This window comes from Pygocentrus nattereri, chromosome 6 (assembly GCF_015220715.1).
Source record: "Pygocentrus nattereri isolate fPygNat1 chromosome 6, fPygNat1.pri, whole genome shotgun sequence".
Taxonomy (NCBI): domain Eukaryota; kingdom Metazoa; phylum Chordata; class Actinopteri; order Characiformes; family Serrasalmidae; genus Pygocentrus; species Pygocentrus nattereri.
The window spans coordinates 12,978,310-13,001,932 of record NC_051216.1 but is presented as its reverse complement, the minus strand read 5'-3'; the positions used below and the strand labels follow the sequence as shown (position 1 = coordinate 13,001,932).

Here is a 23,623-nt window from a genome sequence, read left to right as displayed (position 1 = left end):
CTTGCTGCTATCCTTCTGTCACACATCAGCCCTGACACCCGTCTCCACCCACTTTAAGTAAAATCAGGGAGCACAGGTTTCTTTACAATTAACCATTTCATAACAAGCCATTGTGATCACCAGCCACTGAATTCTGTAGAAGTTAGGAACGACGGGTGTAATTTATCTTTAACTTTGTGGGGACATCTGGCCATCCTTAATTTTAAAAAGGGACGCTAAGAGCTGATGTTAGATTTATATAGAAATATATATATATATATATATATATATATATTGCATCATTTACCTGTATACATTACTATATCGATGGAAATACACCATAAAGTGAGGAATACACGTCTTGTGTGTGTGTGTGTGTGTGTGTGTGTGTGTGTGTGTGTGTGTGTCTTTCTTCGGTTCGAAGCGATTTCATTGGCCACGTCGCGGCGGGAGGCGGGGCCAGACCCAGCGCAGATCCCTGGTTCCTGAGCGCCGAGTTTCCTGCCTGAACTCCGCCAGCAGGAGGATCACCGCTGCTCTCCGCTCACAAACCAGCCCGAGCTGCTCGAGAAAATGGTGAGTAGGCTAAACCGAGAACTCCGTCTCAGATATGCCTATTGTCTTCTCTCCGTCCGTTTGCTCTTCATCCTTTGCTCATTTTCTGTTTCTTTTTCTCCTACTTATCTCCAGATGTTCCGAAGTATCCCCGTGGTCGTCTTGCTGGCCATAGTTTGCTGTCATGCTGAGGTAAGTTACTCGGAGAGCATTCGTTTGTTTTAGAAGTATAAAGAAAAATATTTCCAAATAAATCCTAAAATAACTTGCAAAACAGCTTTTATTTAAACTTGACAGTCGTCCTCGGTCTCTCCTTGGTGGTCGCCCCCTCGAGTAAACTGAATTCTTTACGTTAAGCCCACTTCTCCCAAATACTGAGTCTGCTGAATTGCGTTTAGGTCATTAAACTGACCCTTTGTTGGCTAAGTAATTACTGAGTTGTGTGTGTGTGTGTGTGTGTGTGTGTGTGTGTGTGTGTGTGTGTCCGCGCGCGCGCTCTAATCTCCTTTTAATCGTTAGTTGGATGCAGTAAGGTTCAGGTCTGAGCTTCTGAAGACTGAAAATTCATGTTATTGTTAGTGGAGTCAACAGTTTAATCGTGGACCATCCAAGGAAAGAGGAGCTGTGGTATACTGACTGACACAAACACTTTTCCCTGCTGAGAAAAGACTATTAGAACCACTGGAATTAAAACATGATGGTTTTCTAATGACAATTGGCTTAATGGTTTCCATTAGAAAGCACTAATTTCCTGTAGAACACCTTCAGATCTTTAGTGGTTATTGGAAACTGCAGTGACCAACTGAAATGTTGGTTAGTTCAAATATCAGTTGCAAATGTTTTACAGAGATGTTCCCGAGTCGGTCTCAAGTCAAGTCTGTGAGGTGTGGGTCTGAGTCTCTACAGTCTACAGTCTCTAAGGTGCAAGCCTGAGTCCGTCTAAAATCTTTGAAGTGAGTTGAGTCGCCAAGGTGTGGATTCGAGTTGAGTCTCAAGTTTTTGAGGGGCAAGTCTGAGTCAAGCGTATAGTCTTTGGTGTGTGAGTCCGATTCGAGTTTCGAGTCTCCGTGATGTGAGTCGAAGTCGAGTTTCTGAGGTGTGAGTCCGAGTGCAGTCTGTAAGGTGCCAGTCCAAGTTGAGTCTCTTAAGCGTGAGTCCAAGTCGAGTCTCAGGCCTTTGAGGTGCAAGTCTGAGTGGAGTCTCTGAGATGTGTGTCTGAGTCGAGTCTCTGAGGTGTGAGTCCAAGTTGAGTCTTAAGTATTTGATGTGCCAGCCTGAGTCAAGTCTTGAGTCACTTTATATGAGTCCGAGTCATATCTTTAGTTGTGAAGTTTCAAATTTAAGGATGCCCACAGATATTGGAATCGGCAGAGTTGACATTTTTTGCCAGTGGACGTACCTTTACATTTCACCAATATTTCAAACCAATATTCGATAATGTATTTCTCTGAATCTGAATCGAATGCAAATATCTTTGATGATATAGTGAAGATAACAATGACTGCAGTGATGAGATGAGACGCGGGCCGATGTGGGACCCTGGACCTGCAGTGTTCTCATGCACATGCAAACATGGACACTAGCAGACGTGCTTGATACTACGGTGGTGGTGATGATAGGCAGGCTGTGATGTATACAGTAAACACAGCTGTTAAACCTATGCAGATGAGAATCTGTTGTGATGAGAGATAATTGGTGCACTGTGCTGCAGCCTCAGATGGGACTTGGATGCTGTGTTTGTTAGCATTGGCTCCAGCACGTTGTCACATACAGTGGTGCCAAGTTCTGAAGCTCTGCGAACTTCAGCAGAGGATGTTTACTTAAACCTCAAAATTTCTGAGAAACTTACTGACTCAGATTTCTTTACAGTGGTAGTGATGGGAACCAGGGGTCGTAATGATAAAAAATATATGCAAATATATCCATAAATGGACTAAAAAATAGATGTATTTAGACCAAAACGTTCTCATAGCTGTTTTATGTAATAACTTTCTTCTGAGTTATTGTATATAATGTTGATAGTGGTAAAATGGAAGTAAATATGAAAAACATCAGTTTTCTTTGGGTGCTATTTGTGTGAGCATGTGTCCACATTTAACAATGAAGTGTATCATTTCTACAGTACAGCCAGTGTTAGCCAAGTAAACATACAGGGTGCAAAAACGCTAATCAGCCTGTTGGGCCACTTTAGAAGTTGCTTGTAAGCAGCAAGGACAGAAAATTAAGACTTGTATGGAACAGTTATGGACTGGCGACCTGTCCAGGGTGTATCCTGCCTTCCGCCCGAAGACTGCTGGGATAGGCTCCAGCATCCCCCCCCGACCCTGACAGAGAAGCGGCTTGGAAAATGGATGGATGGATGGATGGAACAGTTAATTATCAGCTCAAATTTCATGGTTATGACCGCACTGACGCCATCAGAAGTGGCCTTTATTACTGAATAACTTCCGGAAGCTGGAAGCCTTTACTGAGGATAAGAATGAGGACCGGACTCCGTGAGAACATTTTAATTTCACAAATGTTTGCGTTTGTAGTGATGAGTGAGTGTCTGAGTGGAGTTTATTGTGTGTTTGGTTAAGAGCATTTCTAAAAGCTCAAGGCTCTTTCAAAAGCTTTATGCACGAAAATGTGAAGGAAGTACTTTCACACTGACAACATAGCTGATAAAACATTCAAACTGAGACATGAGCATCTCTTAATGGGTGTTAATTCACCACTTACACCCCTCCCCTCCCTACACCCACACCACAGCCCGCCCCATTTCAGGCTTCTCAGACTTCTTCGCTTATCCTCTTTACTGTTCCTGCCTCTGCGGTAGCTTTGCAGCCTGTCAGATGTTTAGTCCCCCCAGGGTATGATGGGCCGCTTACATAGACATGCTCTTAAAGGGTGTCGGCTCAAATTAAACCCTGCTACCTTTCCCTCTGTGAGCTTGAATGCCCCCCCACCTTTTTCACACACACAAGTCCAGGCTGGAGAGAAGCTGTGTGGAGGACAGATGGAATGCCAGGCCTGGGATAAAGAGAGAGGAAGACAGTGATGCAGTTTGTTTTTGTGTTTACAAATATGTAAATTAATCCACATAAATGCATGAGAGCTTTTTAGACAACAGTGAAACATACTGTTAAATATTGTCTGCATATGAAAAGGTTGTTGTCGCTGTTGTAAGAAATCTTCTTACCTCAGAAACTGTATTTTTGTAGGAGAAGCAAGAAATGTTTAAACAAAATGATATTCATGTGATTTTGGGCTGTTTCTTTTGGTTTCAACAACAGATGTACACACAATATAAAGGGCAGCTGGTCTTTTTTAAATGTAGTAAACATTTTTAAAATGGGAAAAGGACACTCACTGTGATCTACTATTACAGTGAGTGTCATATATTGTAAGATATCTGAAATATATTACTCATGTGTGAATGTCTGATGTGGTGTTAATGCAAACTTGTGTTACTTGATTTTACATGTTCATAACTGTCACATCTTATGCCATAACTAGTTATGAGCACACAGAGTTCTGGACTTCTGGTCGTTTCAGAAGGTGAATCTCCAATCATGACGTTCCTTGTGGGTAGCCTGATAATGTAATAGCTTCCATCCCAAGACCTCACAGTTAGCAGTGACATGATTTCTTCTGCTGACTTCAGAACAGCTATAGTTTTCCACAAACTCCACACAGTTTTTAGCTCTTCATTAGACTTTACATGACATTCAGGGACATGAGAGTCATATTGGTCTCAGTAGGTATCTGGTTAATAAACAAATATCAATATCGGGCAGATGTTTAGAGTTTATAGGCTGATATTTTGAAGCAATATTAGATGGTGCATTTAATAGAGACTTATTTTGGCTAACATGAGGGAAATTTTCAACTAAGACATTTACTAAATTACAATGGAATTCCAAAAAGAGTCAATTTGGTAAGTTAACTTTTGAGTTCCTACCTCACTTTTGAGTTCCTACCTCAAAAGTACTGTGTATAAACAGTGATCTAGTAATTACTTAGTACTTTATTAGGCACCTCATACCCCACACTTACCTGGTTGATACCTAGAACATAAGGGACTGTGAAAAGAAGCGTTACTGGACAGGATGTTTAGGTGAGGCTGGGATGCTGTGCTAAAATGACTGCATTTTATTAATTCAAATCAATCAAATCACGGTTTCTGTACTTCACATTTACACAAGTGAGTAAAACTCTTAGGTGCGTAGTCCCCTTTTAGTACTTTCAGGGCCAACGATAAGTACATTAGACTCTAAATATTTGCACATATATAGAATATACACAGGAATATAAACTAATAATTAATATCATATAAAAATAAATGTTACATTTCTCTGTAATGCCAACCCAGGCACAGCTAGTCCCAATTTATTTATTTTTTTAACGTTTACATATCTGTATTGGCATTGGCAGATTGGATATCGGCATTGGCAATTACTGTATCGGCGCATCCCTGGTACAGAAATGCAACACACATTCTATAGGTTAATATATATCATAGCAATGAATGTGAGGGTTTGTGCAAGAACATATGATACAATGCGAGTGTTTGAGTTTATAAATGCCAACCCTATAATTTGTTTTATATAGACCACTCGTAATGGGGCTAGATAAATCGGTAGAGAAAAAATTTGATATTTGTTTTAGGATACAAACTCCATAGAGGCGAAAAAGGTAAAGGAGGTTCAGATTTGACCGTTCCTTTAGTCCATATATTCTGCAGTTTGTTAAGTGTTATGTCTGCAAAACAAAACCAAAATTGTGATCCTGGTTGTGGTCCTGCACCTTTTCAGTGATTAAATTGGACACCAGTCCAAGAACTGTTAATAAAGGATTGCTGTAGGTCTCCCAGAGCGCAAAAACTGTTGTTTGCAGAAAAAAAAGCTGACAGCTGAAATGACCAGGAATCCAGAAACGGCCTAGTGCTCTTTCTAACCCACTTAGAGAAATATCAAATTTAAACGAATAGGATGTTTTGCACTCCCATCACACGGATAGCAGAAGATGAAGGATGTCTGAAGCGTATACTGAAACATGAGCACATGCACACACTGCAACAGAGAACAGATCTGAGCTCCTCTAGGCTTTTTTCAAAGAGGGCTGAATGACACTGAGGGAAGATAATACAGTTATCTAAACCTGATCCTGATGGTGCCTTACTGATAGAGGATTAGGCCTGTGAGAGGTTGGTGGGGGGGCCCTATTAGCGGTGCTCACGCTCTGACCAAAAAAAGAGCCCTTCCCAGATAGCGGGAGAGGCAGAGATATGAAGAAAAAAGCGAGATGAGAGGAGATAGAGGTGGGGGAGAGTGAAAGGCTTGGTGGGGGGTATAGAGATAAATGTGGGGGAGAGAGTACAAGATACAGAGAGAGTGAGAGTCATGCGGTGAGACAGATAGAGAAAGAAAGGCTGTGGAAGAGATAAAGCAGTGATTCTATGTAAGTGTAGCACAGATACAGCTGAAGATCAGTGCTAGTCCTACAGTGATGAGTGATGTGCTCCCAGAATGCTCTCTTCTGCAATTAGACCTAATCTGCATGCATACAAGAGCTTCACAGTGGCCTAAACAGAGCTGAATGCACAGAAAACTCGCTGAGTTTAAAGCTTAGCTTGATGAAAAGTCAGATTTCCATAACTTTACTCAGAATGTCGTCAGCCAAGATACTTTTAGTGTCGGAAGTTTGCTTCTTTAATTTTTCCCTGGGCTACATGCAGCTCTTTCACTGCCCTGTTGCACAGAAGAAATAGATTTTTATGTAAAAATAAAATGATCCTCCTCTGCTGATCATTCATCATTCTAACACGGTCTTAACAATAAAAGGTCTTAAACGCTGCAGTTAATGTATAACTGCTAATCAGACTTTACCCTTGAAAACTGACGCACAGACTGCTTGTCACCATAGCAACACAGACAACTGTCTCATCTAGCTAGTAGTTAATGAAAAGGCAAAGAGAGAGATTTAAGACAAACAGATAATTTGGAGACAAATGGATTTATTTGCATTTATCAGCATTCCAGCTGGTTTCCTGATATTTTTAATCTGCAACCAGAAACTGAAAGGCTGGTGCCTCAGGCACCATTTAAGGTAGAACAGGGAAATTAGAACAAGAAGCTGGTGAATGCAAAGATAATTTAACCCTCATAAGAAATCAAATGTTGAGACGTTTTACAAGAAACTATTCCACTTTTATGCAAAGGTATCCTGCTCAAGATGTGAGAAATGTGGCTGTAGTTGAGCTCAAGCTTAAAGCAGAGCAAAGTAAATCTGTGTTTCTGTTTGTATTATATTTTTAGCCTATATTAGGACATTAGCACATACTGAGACGTACTTACAGCCAAGGTGGTAGAATCAAAATAAAATGTTGTGGCACTCAAGGTGGTTTGATTATGGTTGAAAGGACAAAATGGCTCTTTATAAGATTTGAGTTGCCAACCTCTGAGTCTTTAGACTAATAGCTGGCAAGCAGTGAAAGCTTACTGTACCAAATACATGCTTATATCATTACACAGTTGCCTGAAACTGTTAAGCTGTAGAGTAAAATCAAATAAACTTGCTTATATGCTTTTTGAGAGTATATGTCATACTCTCATGTATGAAAATCGAGAAAAGTACATGACTTGTATTAGCAGTTACTGTTAGTAGCCACTATGAACACTGAATTTTCTCAAGTCTTCTGTCTCTTTTATAGATAGCAGTATGTCATACACTTCACAGGTCTACTTGGGATTACTTAACAACTCCACACAGATTGAGATGAGTGTATAATGACTTAATTATGCAGTTTGTGCGATGCTAAGCTTGCACATTTTAGCTAGTCTCGCAGCTTCAGTGCAAAATTACAAACAGAAGCTTTGGATATGAGTATATCTCTGCTGATGGATTACATGTAGAGTGAACTGAGAGAAACCTGTCACCTTCAAGGACATATTCACTTCTGTCAAAGCAGAGACAACCTGACTCCATTTTTATTACCTCAGAAACATTAAGTCCAGTATTTATCATGCGTCACTAAAGAATGGCTGTAGTTTAGCTGCTAATTATTTTCTCCTTGAGCCAGTGCTGATGGGGAGGACAGGAATGTGTTCCCTCAGGCTATTTGCGCTCAGAGCTCTGAGCAGCTGGGCAGGGCTCACTTTCTGGCTGCAGGCGATGACGACCTGCTCTCTGTGGCAGCACATGGCCTAGTTATACAAATAGCTTTCTATAGGGAGAATGAGCACCCCTGAGTGAGAGCTGAAGGGTTTGAAGGAGTTAAGCAGTCAATAGACTTCAGTGCACTGCTTGCATTGTAGCGGCTTCATTTCATGGCCAGAGTCGGGCTTTTTGCTTTCAGCCTATGATAAAAACCCAAGGCTAGTTTAAGGTGTTTTGTTTGACGAGTTGGAAGAGTGTGCTATACTGCAGTCTGCTGAAGTCTGAATTAAACGTTCCTGCTGAAATTGTTGTTTTCATACATGTACAGCACAGTAGAAAGAGAGTGTTCAAGGATGCGACTTGAAAACAATGTGGGATGAGTGTGACATGTAACATGTAGAAACAGAGGTCACTTGGGGGTGCTGGAGCCTATCACAGTTGTCAGGCAGAAGGCAGGAAACTCCCTGAACAGGTCGCCAGTCCATTGTAGGACAGAGGACAGAAAATAAAATGTCTAAACCCCTGGTTCCCATCAACACCACTGTATCTAAATCTTTGTAAGGGTGCAGTGACCAGGAATTTTTGTGGCCCATTCCTGTCAGATGTCTCTACAGTCAAATTGTCTAATGGCCTTTTTTGGCCAATTTTCATCAGCCTTCACTGGACAAAGCTCAATTTTTGCTACCTGTTTAAAAACAGAAAATAAAGTGCTACATTGAAGTGAGAGGTAACAAGCTATTTAATAAGGATGTAACAATATATCATAATATCAAGACATAATGCAGAGCAGTGACATTGTGCATCGAGGAGAATGGAAGATCATTTATGACATTAAATGCAGCTCCAATGTTGGGACATGTACAGACGATTGCACCAATTACGCTCTAACACAACTCACCCCAGCGCGCCTTTTCCTCTTAGCTCTGGTGTCGTTAGTAAGCTGTGCAACAACATGATTCTAATCATCATTTTTCTTCTCTCAGATTTTGATTAAATATGGTCAGAATGCTGAATTATGCAATACTATAAATCAAACTAGGCTTACCCCTTCTATGCATAATTATGCTATGACATTTTGGTGTATGAGCAGCAAGCACATGCTACAGAAGTGCACTTACCTGACTCACATTATTTACATCATAAAAAACTGACATATTATCAGTTTGGAGCAAAAATCTGCCAATTCATATCATGCATCACTATTTCTTTGCTTGGTTAGATGTTGCTTTTGTTACAAGTCTTAGAACCTCTTTACCAAGCATCAGCATGGCTTTGCCCCGTGTTTGCCTGCGTTCTGAATATTGCATTAGTATTAATATATTTGTTGTGAGTGCAATATCAGTTTCGCTCCTATGAGCACTCATACCCTGCATGCCCGTATATGCTGATTCAGCATCATTTGATTGAATGCAAAGGTTCATACAGCAGCTTTTTTCACACTGTCTTCTTGGCTTTGCTTATACCTCTCTCGTCCCCTCAGTGCTTTGTACACTAGGTTTCTGTGGATCATCTTGGCTCTGCTCTTTTAACATTGCTCATTTACCACCTGTTCCCCTTCTCTCTCTCTCTCTCTCTCTCTCTCTCTCTCTCTCTCTCTCTTTTTCTCTCGTCTTTCTCTTTTTCATTACTCTCTCTCTCTTTTTCTTTCTCTGTGTGAAAGTGCACTTGTCCTATCATGGGCTTTGTGCTGCTGTTTTACAGCCTTAGTTTTGTGTGGCCATCCCTGCTGGCTTGGCTTGAAAGAGCATCATAATGAGAGGGGAGGGATAGAAAACAGCGAGGGATGAGCAGACGGAGGAAAATTACACCAGCAAAAAGAGAGGCTGGCACTTCTGCTCAGTTTGTTGCTCCTGATAGTGGCGAGGGAGGATGGAGAGATGTAAGGAGGATGGAAAAGAGAGCTGTACTGTGTGATTGTCTGCAAGTTCTCATCCTAAATGTACTGTGGGTTTTTAGTTTGTTTAGTTTATCCATGCTGTACTGCTGGTACTGGGTGATACATGAGTCGTTTATCCGTGATTTTTAGTTATAACATTAAGTCCAAAATAGTGTTGCATAGTATAAAATAGCAGTGACCTTGATGTTATTAAGTTGCTTTTTTTTTCCTGTTTTTTTTTTTATTATTTTGTGCACGTGGTATCCTAACCTGGCGGTTGAAAGCAGTGTATGTAAATTAGGGGTGCAATAACACATGGTTTCAGGTTCAATTCAATATTTGATAACAAAAGAAAGCCCAAGAATACCAACCTCTCGAATGCATAAGCAACTTTAGAAAAAAGTCTAGACACTCAAGCATGAGTATGTGTATACCACACATGCCCTCTCCCAGCCCACTTTAAACTTGTAGGGTGTATCTAGATGCCTGATTATTGATCACTGTCCGTAGAGTAGTATGAGTGTGAGTGGTGGGCCTTAGGTATGAGTTTTTTCTCAGGGGGTTTTTCACAACCACACTGATGTTATACCATTTAGCTGGCCATTAATTAGCCATTCCTTTATGTCCACTGCCTTGAAAATGAAGTGGATTAGTTCAGATGCAACAACCTCAACAGCCAAAGGTGAGTGAAGGTCTCATTTCAGTCACTTTTCAAGTGAAAATGGAAACACAGCGGACACTTGATCACCTCTGGCTGTCTAGTTTGTTGCGTTGGAAACAGTCCTCTTTGTTTTCAAGATGGCAGGCACAAAGGAATCACAAATGTTGTTTGTGGTTAGCTTTAGCTTAAGATGGATACCTGAGAGATTGCCAATAAACCATAGACCAGCTAATCAGTTGATTAGCAAGGTCTTCATGAACTGAATTCAGAGCATTAGATGGTAAACACTAATTAGATAGAGGGTAAACACTGATATCCACAGAACTTTGACCCGGAAAGTCCCCAGTTTGACATCCCTGTAATAGACCCACTGATACTTGTAGCCTGAATGGCTGCAGTACTTTCCACGTTCCAGCAGTGCTTGATGAATGTGGATGTGTATATGAAACACACATATGAGACAAATGACATGAAATTTGGCGAAGCTGAAGCTGGCATCTTAGAGGTGCTGCATTGTAAGTGCTGCTCCATTTAAGGTGGAGTAGAAAATTCAAACTTAAAGCTGCTCTATAAGAAGCCAGCATCAGCCTACTGGAAATTCAGATGTAAGAGAATGTTTAGCACCATTCTGCCCGGGCCTGCTGGACTAGGTAGAAAGCAATATTGACGTGTATATCTATAGTTATTGTTTCCACAGTGAAAATATTTTTGTTGACTTTGGTTGTTAAGAAGGTTGCTTATAAAAAAAAGTGAAGGGACAACCCAGAATAACATGCCGCTGTTAACCACCAAAATAGGTTTACTAAAGCAATTTTTACCGTTACCGCCCACTACCAACTGACAGTGGTTTCCAAGGAAGATGATAAATGAGAGATGCTCAAGAACCTTGAGGGCGCACTGGCAATATAGTTGTGAATTTTAACACACTGTTTTGAATTTGATGCCATGATACATTGATATTTTTGTAAAATATTGTAATATTGAGTTTTATCAGTGCTTCCCAGCACTGTTTTCTCCTATTTGCCTTCTGGTTTGCCTTCTTCCACCTCTCCTCACACACTTGTCAGCAGCACTGCTTCCTTTTCATGGCTGTTGCTTTGGTGTAGGAGTGTGAAGCTGCTTAACTGTGGCACATTATCATTTGTTTCTCATTTCTGCTTCTTTTATCCACATTGAGGATAGGGACCTGAAGAGAGAAATGACTTCAGACGATGTGGAAAAACTCGGAGGAGTTCAGAGCCATTATTCAAATTTCGGTTTGTTTAGAAGTTGTCAGTAATACAGGCGTCTCACAGCTCCATGACTCATTAATTTCATTATCATAATGTGCAGCTAAAGAGGTGTGGATGGTTGCTAAGGGAATAAAGTGCAGCTCGGGACATTCTCTCTTTTAGAAGGCAGCAGTGGCCTTCTAACCGAGTGGTGTTTGACTTCGTTCTGGTGGCCAGTATAAAGAAGAAGGCCATTGTGGAGAACATGTGTCTGGAAATGAGCGCACTTCCTTCTGCAAACACATGTCAGCCATTAGCGAGTCATTCCCCGTCCACCACCCCCACCAGGAGGACTGCTGTCTGGGGGAGCTCTTAGCAGGACTGTGTAGACGCCCCTGCACCACCAGGCCTGGAACAGAGCTTGGAGAGAGGCGAAACAGAGAGAGATGGTGTTAAAGAAATAGCATGTCGAAAAAACAAATGTAGACAGTTTTCTTCTTAGTGCGAATGTAGTTTAGCCTAGATGTGCCATATGGATAAAATCCAGGGTTTAATATGGCTGCTGCTGTTTTTAGCTACATAATTTGTCAACTTTTTATAGATAACAGTCTGTCATACAGTATCAGAAACCACATTATTACCACAGATTATTTGAGATTTAAGCAGGAATCTTTTCTTTGTAAGTGCATTACTCTTGTCCTTGTAGGCAAGCAGTATACATGTATAAAGGATGCCCTATGAAAACACTGAGCATTACAGAGCCTTTTAGTTCCCCTGATGGTAATGTAACTGCCATACATTTACAATCTTGGCTAATTCTCAGCATTACTTAGTCATTTGTAACACATCGGTTTGTCAATATTTTGGTTACATGAAGTCTGTGCTGACAATAGATTACTAGCAATAGTGGGAATACTACCAGTTTGCAAGCACATCTCAGGACACTTCATCCAGATCAGTATGTTAAACTGAGTGTAGTCCATAGCGAATAGCAGGGCCTGTTAAATCAGCAGACTGGCAAAATCACCAAACCGGCACCATTCTGGACAAGAATGTCCAGTTCACTCTCTACCGAAGAGTAAATCTCATGTGCTGGACTTTTGTTTCATTTCCATGGTCAGACTTAAAATCTGTCTTACACATTTCCAAGAGGCATTTATGTATATATTTAGTTAATTATTTGGTGATGTTCTGTTTGTGTAGCCTATAATTAAGTTTACTCTTTCCTGTTGTATAAAATTTTTTGATCTCACTGTACATGAGAAAAAATGTACAAAGGGAATAGTTAAATAAAGGCAAAGCAATACCAGGAAAAAGCATATGAAAAGAACAAGAGTGATCATTTTCTTTATATTAACTCTTAGTAGTTTGCAGTACACCACTTCAGAGTAATCGGACAAGGAATTGCTAGTCTTTCGGAATTATCTTTATCTTTAGCATGGATTCGTTTACATTTACGGCATTTAGCAGAAGCTCTTATCCAGAGTGATGTACAAAAGTGCTTTGTTGTTCACTCAGACTACCCTTGAGCCAGTGTTTTGGAGAGTCAGTGCTGGTACCTACAAAGGGGCGGTCATGGGCTGGAGGTTAGGGAACTAGCCTTGTGACCGGAAGGTCGCCGGTTAGATCCCCAGAGCCGACAGCACATGACCGAGGTGTCCTAGAGCAAGACACCTAACCCCCAACTGCTCCCCGGGCACTGCAGATTGGGCTGCCCACCGCTCCGGGCAAGTGTGCTCACTGCCACCTAGTGTTTGTGTGCTCACTAGTGTGTATGTGGTGTTTCACTTCATGGATGGGTTAAATGCAGAGGTGAAATTTCCCCATTGTGGGACTAATAAGGGTGTCTCTTAATTAATTAATTAAAGAAAGATACCAAATACAAAAGTAAGACCTGATGTAAGCGAAATGCAAGACATTTCAATTCGTGCCAGACTAGTGTTGTTATTCTGGACACCAGACCAATGAGGTTTGGTTGAGGACTCTAGATCTTTTGCATCAGTCAGCTGCATCAGGCAGCATTACGGTCTCCCAACCTTGTCCACACAACAAGTCATAGACCACCTGGCATTGATAGCGTGAAAGACTGCAATATTTTTTGTCCGGCAGTCGGAGGTTAAAGTGAATTGGACGCAAACATGAGACAGTTAATTTGGCTAAAGTTATGCATGCATCAGTTCCGATACTGGTATTAGGTATCAGGCCAATACTGTGCTCATTTACTCAAACTCATAAAAATTCACCCATACCAACATTTTGATACTAGCTGACTCTGTGTAACATAAGCCAAGTGCAGCCACGGTGCCAATGAAGCAACAACTTAAGCTGGCAGTGAAGGAGGCTCTGCTCACACAGAGGAGTGTAACTGACTCTGTGGTGGTCAAACACAAAGTTACTGGTCATTTTATACATTCTGCTTTAGTATATTCCCACCAGATCAACTTTGATTTTTCCCCAATTTAAACACACAATCATAACCACTTCCCCAATAAGGGTGGAGACACAAATGCTAAAAAAAACGACACTAAAAAGTCAACAAAAAGTCCTGCCAAAGCCTGTCTATGCTGACTTTATTCCGTTTGACTGAATATAATAGCGAGGCTGTAAAGAGACAGTGTTGTCTTACCTTGTCCATCACCACCTGGTTTGTTTTCAGTGCTCAGGGTTAGCAGCGCTGCTTAGTATCTCAGTGCGCAGTGCGTTATTTTGAATGAAACAGCTTTATGTGAGATTGTTCATGGATGGAGCGTTTTCATGCAGGGTGAGTATAAATCATAGGCTTTGTCTGTACATGATGGTCTATTCAAATGTACAGAGTGATTCACCAAAGAACATGATTTCTAAAATTACACAGTATATGTCTGGCATTAGAGGACATTCAGCTACAGCTTAACCAGCAGACATAATTCCACAATTGAGCTAATCAGATGCATTAACCTCTGATCTGAACCCTGCTGTCACTGTGCCACGGAGACTGTTGTTGAAAGAGAAAGAGCAGCTTTCAAATCTATGAAAGATACTTTACTTACAGCTATATGGAAGCGCTTCTCTGCTGCAGCGCAACTCTATCCAAGGCCATGACTGCAACATTGCTAGCTAATTTCCATAATTTAATCAGCTAGATTTCAATGGTTTAACTGTTAAGGTACATCGCATTCATTATCACTAACTACTTAATTCTACGTAGGTTACTCAGTATGGTATCGGACTTTGTATCGGCAAGTACTAAAAACGTACTGGATTTGGTACTTGGTCTGAAAACTAATAGTATAAATGCATCCTTTGCCACAACAAAGCTAAAATCCACTACTTATTTGAATTTGCCATTCCAGCTTAAATGTGCAGCAGCTACATTCAAGTGCCTGTTTTAACTATCGGCCCAGTGCTGTTACCCTCACCAACAGCAATGTTGATGTCCCTTGTCCTGCTCACACAGCTTTAGCCAAACTATGTGTTCACCACTGTTTCAGTCTAAATATTTAGCAAGCAAAAGCTGACTAGCGAGCTAAAGACAACCCAACCCAGTGTAACCAAAGCTATCAAGCGTGTAGGCCTAGAGTGTTTTATAGAGGGATGTGAGTCAAGCTCTTTAGAATATTAGGACCATGCCCACACAGTCCTCAGAGCTGATCCATGGGTTTTAAACAGCATTTTATGATATTTCTGTCTTGTTTTTAGCATTTAAACTTTGCTGGATGTTTAATATAACACTCGATTTTAGTATGCTTTAACAATATCACCTACAACCCCAATTCCAATGAAGTTGAGACACTGGCAACAAAAGACTGGAAAAGTTGAGGAATGCTCAAAAAAACACCTGTTTGGAACATTCCACAGGTGAACAGGTTAATTAGAAACAGGTGAGTGTCATGATTGGGTATAAAGGGAGCATCCCTAAAAGGGAGCATCCACTTTGTGAACAGCTGTGTGAGCAAATAGTCCAACAGTTTAACATCTACAAGTGCAAGTTAAAACTCTGCCATGCAAAGCGAAAGCCATATATCAACAACACCCAGAAACGCCACCGGCTTCTCTGGGCCCGAGCTCATCTGAGATGGACTGACGCAAAGTAGAAAAGTGTCCTGTGGTCTGACAAGTTCACATTTCAAACTGTTTTTGGAAATCATGGACGTCGTGTCCTCCAGGCCAAAGAGGAAAAGGACTGTCCGGATTCTTATCAGCGCAAAGTTCAAAAGCCAGCATCTCTGATGGTGTGGGGGTGTGTTAGTGCCCATGGCATGGGTAACTTGCACATCTGTGAAGGCCCCATTAATGCTGAAAGGTACATACAGGTTTTGGAGCAACATATGCTGCCATCCAAGCAACGTCTTTTTCAGGGACGTCCTGCTTATTTCAGCAAGACAATGCCAAGCCACATTCTGCACGTGTTACAACAGCGTGGCTTCGTAGTAAAAGAGTGTGGGTACTAGACTGGCCTGCCTGCAGTCCAGACCTGTCTCCCATTGAAAATGTGTGGCGCATTATGAAGTGCAAAATACGACAACGGAGACCCCGGACTGCTGAGCAACTGAAGTTGTACATCAAGCAAGAATGGGAAAGAATTCCACCTACAAAGCTTCAACAATTAGTGTCCTCAGTTCCCAAACGCTTATTGAGTGTTGTTAAAAGGAAAGGTGATGTAACACAGTGGTAAACACGCCCCTGTCCCAACTTCTTTGGAACGTGTTGCAGGCATCAAATTCAAAATGAGTGAATATTTGCGAAAAAAATAAAGTTTATCTGTTTGAACATTAAATATCTTGTCTTTGTAGTGTATTCAATTGAATATAGGTTGAAATCATCGTATTCTGTTTTTATTTATGTTTCACACAACGTCCCAACTTCATTGGAAATGGGGTTGTAGTTTGATGCGTGTCATGATTTAAGCATGCAGTTTGCACAATATTAGTTAGCATACTTTGAGGTAAGGAAAATATGTAAATTAGATCTTCATCAAACTATACCTTTTTAAGAAATAATGAGTGAGAGATGAGCAATAGGGTAGAAGGAGGGCTGCTGGCCCAGGAAAAATCAGAAAATGAGACGAAGAAGGGAAAGGGTAAAGTGTGAGATGGATAAATTAAGAATAAGATGGATAGACTCACTAAAAAAGAGAGAAGGAGAGGCTATAAAGACATAGCTGTGTGCTTGGAAAGAGTGAGAGGGAGGACAGATAGGGAAAGTATGTAATTAAACAGGCTAGAAAGGAGGACGTATAGAGTGAAGGAGGCCGTATCGGTGACACCCTGCACTCTGGCTGCCTGCCCTGTGTTGGCTCTCCCCCCAGCAGCCCACACCCAGACCCAGGCACTGCTGCTGCTGCACAGCCAGCAAAATGGCCTCCAGTTGGAGAATAGAGGACTTTTAGATTCACTCAGCGGCATTGGAGAGCATATTCACTGCTGATTTATTTTCTACAGCAGGATGAGTGTACTGGCAGCAGCTGCTCTGTCCTTGTGGAGCCTGTCACTTAAGGATGTCCTGATCCAACTCGAAAGATCGATATCAGAGCCGATCCAAGCATATTTGAGAGGATCAGAGTTGGCTGTGTTGTTAGGCCTGACCCAGTTCCAGCCTTTTATTAAGGCTATTTTAACCCCTTGTGTTCTGTTTACACCATTGTCATAGAGGTACAGTCATAAGTCATATGACTAGGAGTACTTAGTATATAAGCCCAGGTTTAGGATGGTGCAGACGCGAAGTATTGTATCTCTGATCGTACTGAGCGTTTTGTTATGACTGTCTTTCTGTGTATTTGGACCAGTGTTTGGATTCTCTGTTTCCCGTCTTTCTGTCTTGCCCTTTGGATACCGTTGCCTGACTTTTCTGACCTGTGTTTTGACCCTTGGACTGTTTTTCATTTTCGATTTGGCTCACTCCCTGATTTGAGATTAAAACACTCAATTTACGATCTGCTTACGTCTGATTACTACTGCAGTATTACAGTTCATAGCTGCGAGACAGAAATAGGCCACACATTAGTATATTCAAGATGCCATTAAATGACCATTTAAATAAAAAAAAGCAGCCAAAAAAAAGACCAAAACATTTTTGTTTGTAGTAAAAAAAAAAGAAGTGATTTATTGTAGCATTTAATTAGCATTGAAAGTCATTAGAAGCTTAGTGTTATTTGGATTGGTGTTACTAACTTTTTAAAGCATTCTGTGGCTCTTTTATCTACAGTGTTTAAAAAAAGTGCCATAAAGCGTTTTTGACTGATGCCATAAAAGAGCTGCTTTACTCTGAACAACCGTATTTGAAAGAAAGATATGAAAGCGTGAAGAACCTTTTAAGGTTCAAAGAACATTCACATAATGTAAAAGTATGCGTTGTGTGGAGGTTCTATGAATGTTGAAAAGGTTCCTTACACACTTACATCTGATTTACAAAAATGGTCCTCCAAAAGCCAGGTTCTTTAAAAAGGTTCTTTAGGGAACCCTTTATTTTTGAGTGCAACAGTACCAGTGTTGGATCAGACTTGGTGTCAACAGATGCCCACTGATGCGTCCAGGCTTCATTTGCACTCTCCTATAACTTAATGACACTGTCAGTTTGTTGTCTTTGTGATTACTAAGTTATAAGCCTTAGGATGTAATATGCCAGGAATTTAAAGGATCATAGAACTTGGATTGGGAATGTGGGGAGGATAATTGGATGGGGGCATTTCTATTTCCAGCCAAAGCAGAATGAACAACTGCCAAAACCTTTAGCAGCGCTGCGCTGCGCCTCGTTGCCTTTCATGTGACACATTAGGTGGAAGAGGGGCTAATCTCTTATCTCACTGTCCACTGAGCCCTGAGTAAGAGCCGAATAAGGACCTGGCCTGTAACGGCTCCTCATTCTCACGTGTGCTGTCCTTCTCAGCGTCTTTGTGCTGGTGTTGTGCTGAACTCTCTTTAGAGGCATTCAGACAGGATGACATCACTCTGTAGCAGCGTTCCTTTCAAATGAAGAACAGGAGAGCACAAAAAGCGGATCAGCTCCTCCACTGATGTTCCTCTCTTTTCTCTGCTCTTTCTATGGAACGTCTTTTGTGTTTGAGAAACAAGAGGACGGTCCGTGTACATGAGCATGAAAGAGACCATCACAGAGAACTGGAGAGGGACCAACAGCTCACGTGACATGTCTCCCTCTTTTTTCCTCCTTTTCCTCTCTCCCTCTGTTTTTTTTCCTTTGTCTCCCTTGCTTTCCTTCTATTTCCATCTCTTTGCCTCCTTTTCCTCTTTTCTTTCAGCTTCTCTTTCCCACTATTCCCTCTGTCTTTGCTTTTTTTCCTCACTCCCTTTCTTATGTTTTCTGCTTTTCCTCTCATTCTCTACCCTCTCCCCCTCTTTCCCTCTCTTTCCTCCTTTGGTCTCTGGCTTTCTCTCATTTCCCTTTTCCTTTTTTCTCTTTATCTCCTTTTCCTGTCTTTCTCTTTCCTTCCTTTTCCTAACTCTCTCTCTCTCTTTCCTCCTCTCTCCTTTCACTCTCTCACTCTCTGTCCTTCCCCCTCTCTCTCTTTCTTTCGGTCATTTCCCTTATCCTTCTTTTCACTTCATATTCCTGTCTGTCTTTCTCTTTCCTTCTTTTTCCATGCTCTCCCACACTTTCCCCACACCACAACACCCCCCCCCCCCCCGCTTCTTTTCCTCAGGTACCTCTGTCAATATCTTTGCCTTCTCTATCAGCTCCTCTGTGTTTGCAAATTGGACATGCAGCTATTTGCTGACATGGTGAAACTGAAATTTGCATATATGCACAATTTTCAGATCATAGGAGGCGGTAATAATAGTGCTGCTTGATTAATTATTTAATAGACTGAAGAAACAATGCACACTAAACACAAGGGAGCCAGGGAGCTATAAACCCATCTGTGCTTGTCAAAAATGATCTCATACAACTTACTTACAATGGTCTCTTTAAAGGTACATATTACACTGTACAAAAAGCAACACGGACTAGAGATTTAGTCAGATGTTGAATTTTAGTTTGAACCCGAGTAGAGGCAGAGAAAATACGGAGTCCAGATTCCACATTTCTATTGATCACTTTGTTTCCTCGTAGCCACAATGACAGCCATTATCATATAATCATTAAACAAAATGTGAAAAATAAACAGCCTATTCATCATCTGTCCAAAAGTTAGCTAAACTTCCACTTCAGTGCATTTTAATTGTCTCTAAAGCATCTTTCACTTTAAACAACAGCTTTGATATGGTATATAAGCATTAATAGTACCATTCACTCCGTGATCTATACAGTCTGTGTAAGTAAGCTGCAGAAACAGGCTGCTCTGTCTGTGGTGTTACAAAAACCATCACATTTACATGTATTTGTCATGCATCCTTCCAGCCTCCACCCGCACAGGGACTCCATTTCCCAGAATCCCTCGGGAGATCATGTGACTTCATCCTCATCGTACAACCAGTCATCGCTTCAACTCTCCTGAATACTAATCTGTTTCACGTCTGTTGTCTGTCGCATGACTTTCCTAGTTTAATATATAAGCCGGCTTTAAGGTAGTGTAGTGGTGAGGTATTGTTTCTCCTGTAGAACTACTGAGCGTTTCCATTGCGCTTTTGGTTGCCCTTTTTGTGTATTGGACTATTTTTCTGGATGTCTGTTCATCGCCTTTTGTCTTTGCCCTTCTGGTTATGTTTGCCCTGTTTTGACTTTGTTCTGTTTTGGATTTGACCCATGCCTGTACTATGACTATGATTCTTGCCAATTCCTTTTCTATGAAAGCCTCATCTTTTGGATTTTACCACGAGCATCTAAATGGGTCTTTCACATTACAGTGTCTGTCTGTTTGGCCTCCAGCAATTTAGCTCCACCCACACTACAATAAAACATTGGAATAACACCTGAATAACACAATGCAGGACCTCCAATCAGAACTGAGCTCATTTACATATCAGTCTTGGCAGCCTGTTTAATTTGAGGATAAGGAAAAGTGGAGAAAATGGTTAAATTCATTATTTTGGTACATAAGCCTATGTAATCATGATTCATGTCAAGTCGACCTCAGGGAAGAAAAATAAAATATGAAACATCTGTACAATATGGCTCCTTTTAAAGGTGAGAGAGGAGAAACTCAAATGTGTTAATTGAACCTGACCTTGACACACATTGAAGAAATAATGTCCAAACGTGACATGAATCCTATCAGGTTCAGACAAGACTTCAGTCTCTATTGTGGACACCATGGTTTTTTTTTCTGCATGATTTAATCATTATGATGTAAACAAAGTCATTCAGATTGCATCGATGTGAAATGCTCCATTCTAGAGAAACTTACTGAGTAAGACTTGTTCACAGTGGTGGTGATAGGAACTCTGTAGAGTTGAGTGCAGGGGTGTCCAATCTTATCCGGAAAAGAGAGTGATTGCAGGTTTTCATTCCCACGAAGCAAAAGCATATCTGATCAACTGTTTTAAGACTGAGACTAATTGAATAAACAAGTTAACTGTGCTGCTGCTTGATTAGAAACTGTACCGGTCTGCAGCCACACCACCCTTTTATGGGAAAGATTGGACTGTTTTATTGCCTCTAAAGGCTGCATCACAAAGTTATTACACAAATTGGTTAAGAACAAGTTGCTTGATGCCTGAGCCATTGTTTTACAATAGTTTTTAGATGTACCTTTGGACCAAAACTTTTTTTTTTCTTTTCAGGGTGAAAAGGTACATGCAGGGTGCTATAAGGCAAAATAGCCTTTTTGTAAGGGAAAAAAAAACCTTTTTCAGATTTTCCACTATTTTACCATTCTCATCAGCATCACATATAACAACTCAGAAGACACATGTAGGTTGACAGGTAGTTTTGGATTGTAAAAAAAATGGTAATATTTGCATTGTAATTGTTTTCTATTACTACCGCTGTAAAGAAAAGAGTTGGTGAGTTTCTCTACAGTGTACCACTTTAGAGCAAACCATGCTTAAAAACTTTCAATTTCAATATGTACAATATCAACAGTTGACTCATGCAGTAATTTAGCAAAATCTCTGCAATTCCCCTTTAACAGTTGTTATATTTAAAGAGGTTTGATGTCGATGCTGTGTAGTAAATGTAGAGTGTCCTGTTTGGGACACTCATCTGTGGCTAAACATGCACCCAGTTAGTGCAGCGTCACTCTTGTGTGCTGGAGACATTCAGGGTTGTTTATTAGTCATAGTTCCTTTGACCCAAATAACAGGGTTTGGCATGAGACGAGCCCAAATGAGAACGACCCGTGAGAGAATGTAGCAGAGAGGAATTCAGCCACTGCCTCCATCCCCCCATCCTCCACTTTTTTCTTTCTTCTGTCTCATTCTGTCACTCTGCGTCCTCCCTTCATCCTGCTCTCTCTCTTTCCCTAGCTTTCCCTCTCTTCATATCTCTCTGTTTATCTCTCACTCTCCTTCCTCCCTTCTCTCCCTCCCTCAATAGGAAGCATGTGTGTGGAGTTGGAGTTGGAGCAGCGTGTCTGTGAAAATGAATCATGCTGTTGTTGGGTCATTTGTGGCAGAGCCTGTCAAGGTTTTTGTTGCTGAAGCGCAGTGGATGGTGGGGATAAAGAAATGAAGGGCAAAAAAAAAAGTAATTAATGACCGGCGCTTGGAGAAAGAAAACAAAAACATGATGTCATAACTGTGTAATGTTGATGGTATTGATTTAGGATTTAGGCATCATTGTTCTAAACATCACGTAGACCCTCTAAAGAACGGCCTCCAGCTCTTCTGTGTGTGCAGACGGCTCCAATTTCACTATGGCTTCTCAACGAGTGGGGGGAAAAAACAGCAGCTGTGCAGGACTCTCTGAGCATTACTCGCCTGTTCTGCCGCAAATTCTGACTCTTAATTTATGCCGATTAACAAGCTAGAAGGCCTTTTTTCAAAATAATGTGAGATTTGATTGAGTTAATCTGATTCAGAAGAGTTCAGTTAAGTAATGCTAATGTTGATAACAGTGAATAAGGCCTAATCCCTTTTCACCCTTTGCCTCTACCACTTGGCCCTTACCCCTCTGTTTTGCACATTCACATGCAGGGGTAGGGTGTCCCGGTTTTTGTTGAGATAGAAGGGTAGGGTTTAGAGTTAGGGCTACATGGCCCTCCAAATGCAGGTTTTTCCGAGGCAAGCCAGCAAGAAACCCACAAATGTGAGCATTTTCTCCCATAAAAATGATTTTAATAGTTTTATTATCTTAGTTTAATGTCGCTTCAATGGATTATGGCCATTTTATTTATAACAGAGGAAAAATGGCTAGTAGTAGCTGATGTCTTGGTAGCTAGCTAGCTAAAAACCCATTCCACCTTAAATGGTGCAGTGGTTACATTCTGGCGCCTCAGGCCTTGGAACTACTAACCATTTAAGGTGGAATAAAAAAATTCGAACAAGAAGTTTGTGAATAGCTGACTTCAGCTTCATATCACTGACGAATTAAGGTGGTCGGGGGTGATAATTAAAACCCAGCAGTGAGGAGCTGAGAACTCCCTTCTCTCCCAGACTGGCAGGGTCACTTACAGAGCAGCGCTAGTAGCTGTTAATGAAGTAATGCTCTTTTTATTTGAGGGTCCCCTTTTGTAGGGGAAGATTTCAAATACTGTCCCTTATATCTCGGCTCTAAGGGGCAAGGAGAAACTCGAAAATGAGGGGCAGGGGTGAAAATAACGTAACGGATTACACAAATGCGGCTGGGCTAATTCTTGGCCACTAGCTTTCATTCATTCCATTCATCATTCGCTATGTTAGCATTATGGAGTCCACTGTTCATTAATTTTTACAGATTCAGATTTCTTCATGATCAGTAGCTTGTTCTTTTGTTAGAAATACACCGATATGGGCTTTTTGGGTAAATTTGGGCCAATGTTTTTCATGCACGTATCTGCAGAGACCAACGTATTTAGAAAATGTTGGACTAAGCCTATCTAGATTAGCATCATTAAGAAGTACAACGTTTATTTCTATGGGGGCAAAAATGCAGTGAAATGAATAGAACACAGATATTTTAGTACAGTAGCTCAACCGGCATTTTAAATTTATACAAAAAAATCAGTTGCTTGTTTAAATAACATGAATCAAATAAACTGCTACATCAAAAGTAAGATGTTATTGCCTATTTAGCATAATGAATCATGCGTAATTATGCTAAAATATTATGCAGCTCAAGTTAAAATGCAGCAGGCCTTGGCAACCGTGGGCAGATATTTCTGGTCATACAAGATTTGTATGTCTTGGA

At 41.0% G+C, this 23,623-nt stretch overlaps 1 protein-coding gene across 1 annotated transcript in view; it reads left to right on the top strand.

The window, feature by feature from the left end:
- Nucleotides 1-455: 455 nt before the first annotated feature.
- Nucleotides 456-23,623, top strand: part of fstl1b (follistatin-like 1b) — an 86,767-nt gene continuing 63,599 nt past the window's right edge. The window contains exons 1-2 of the mRNA XM_037539502.1: nt 456-555; nt 670-726. Coding sequence (XP_037395399.1) covers nt 553-555; nt 670-726 — 60 coding nt within the window. The 5' untranslated portion in view covers nt 456-552. The remainder of the gene's footprint in view (nt 556-669; nt 727-23,623) is intronic.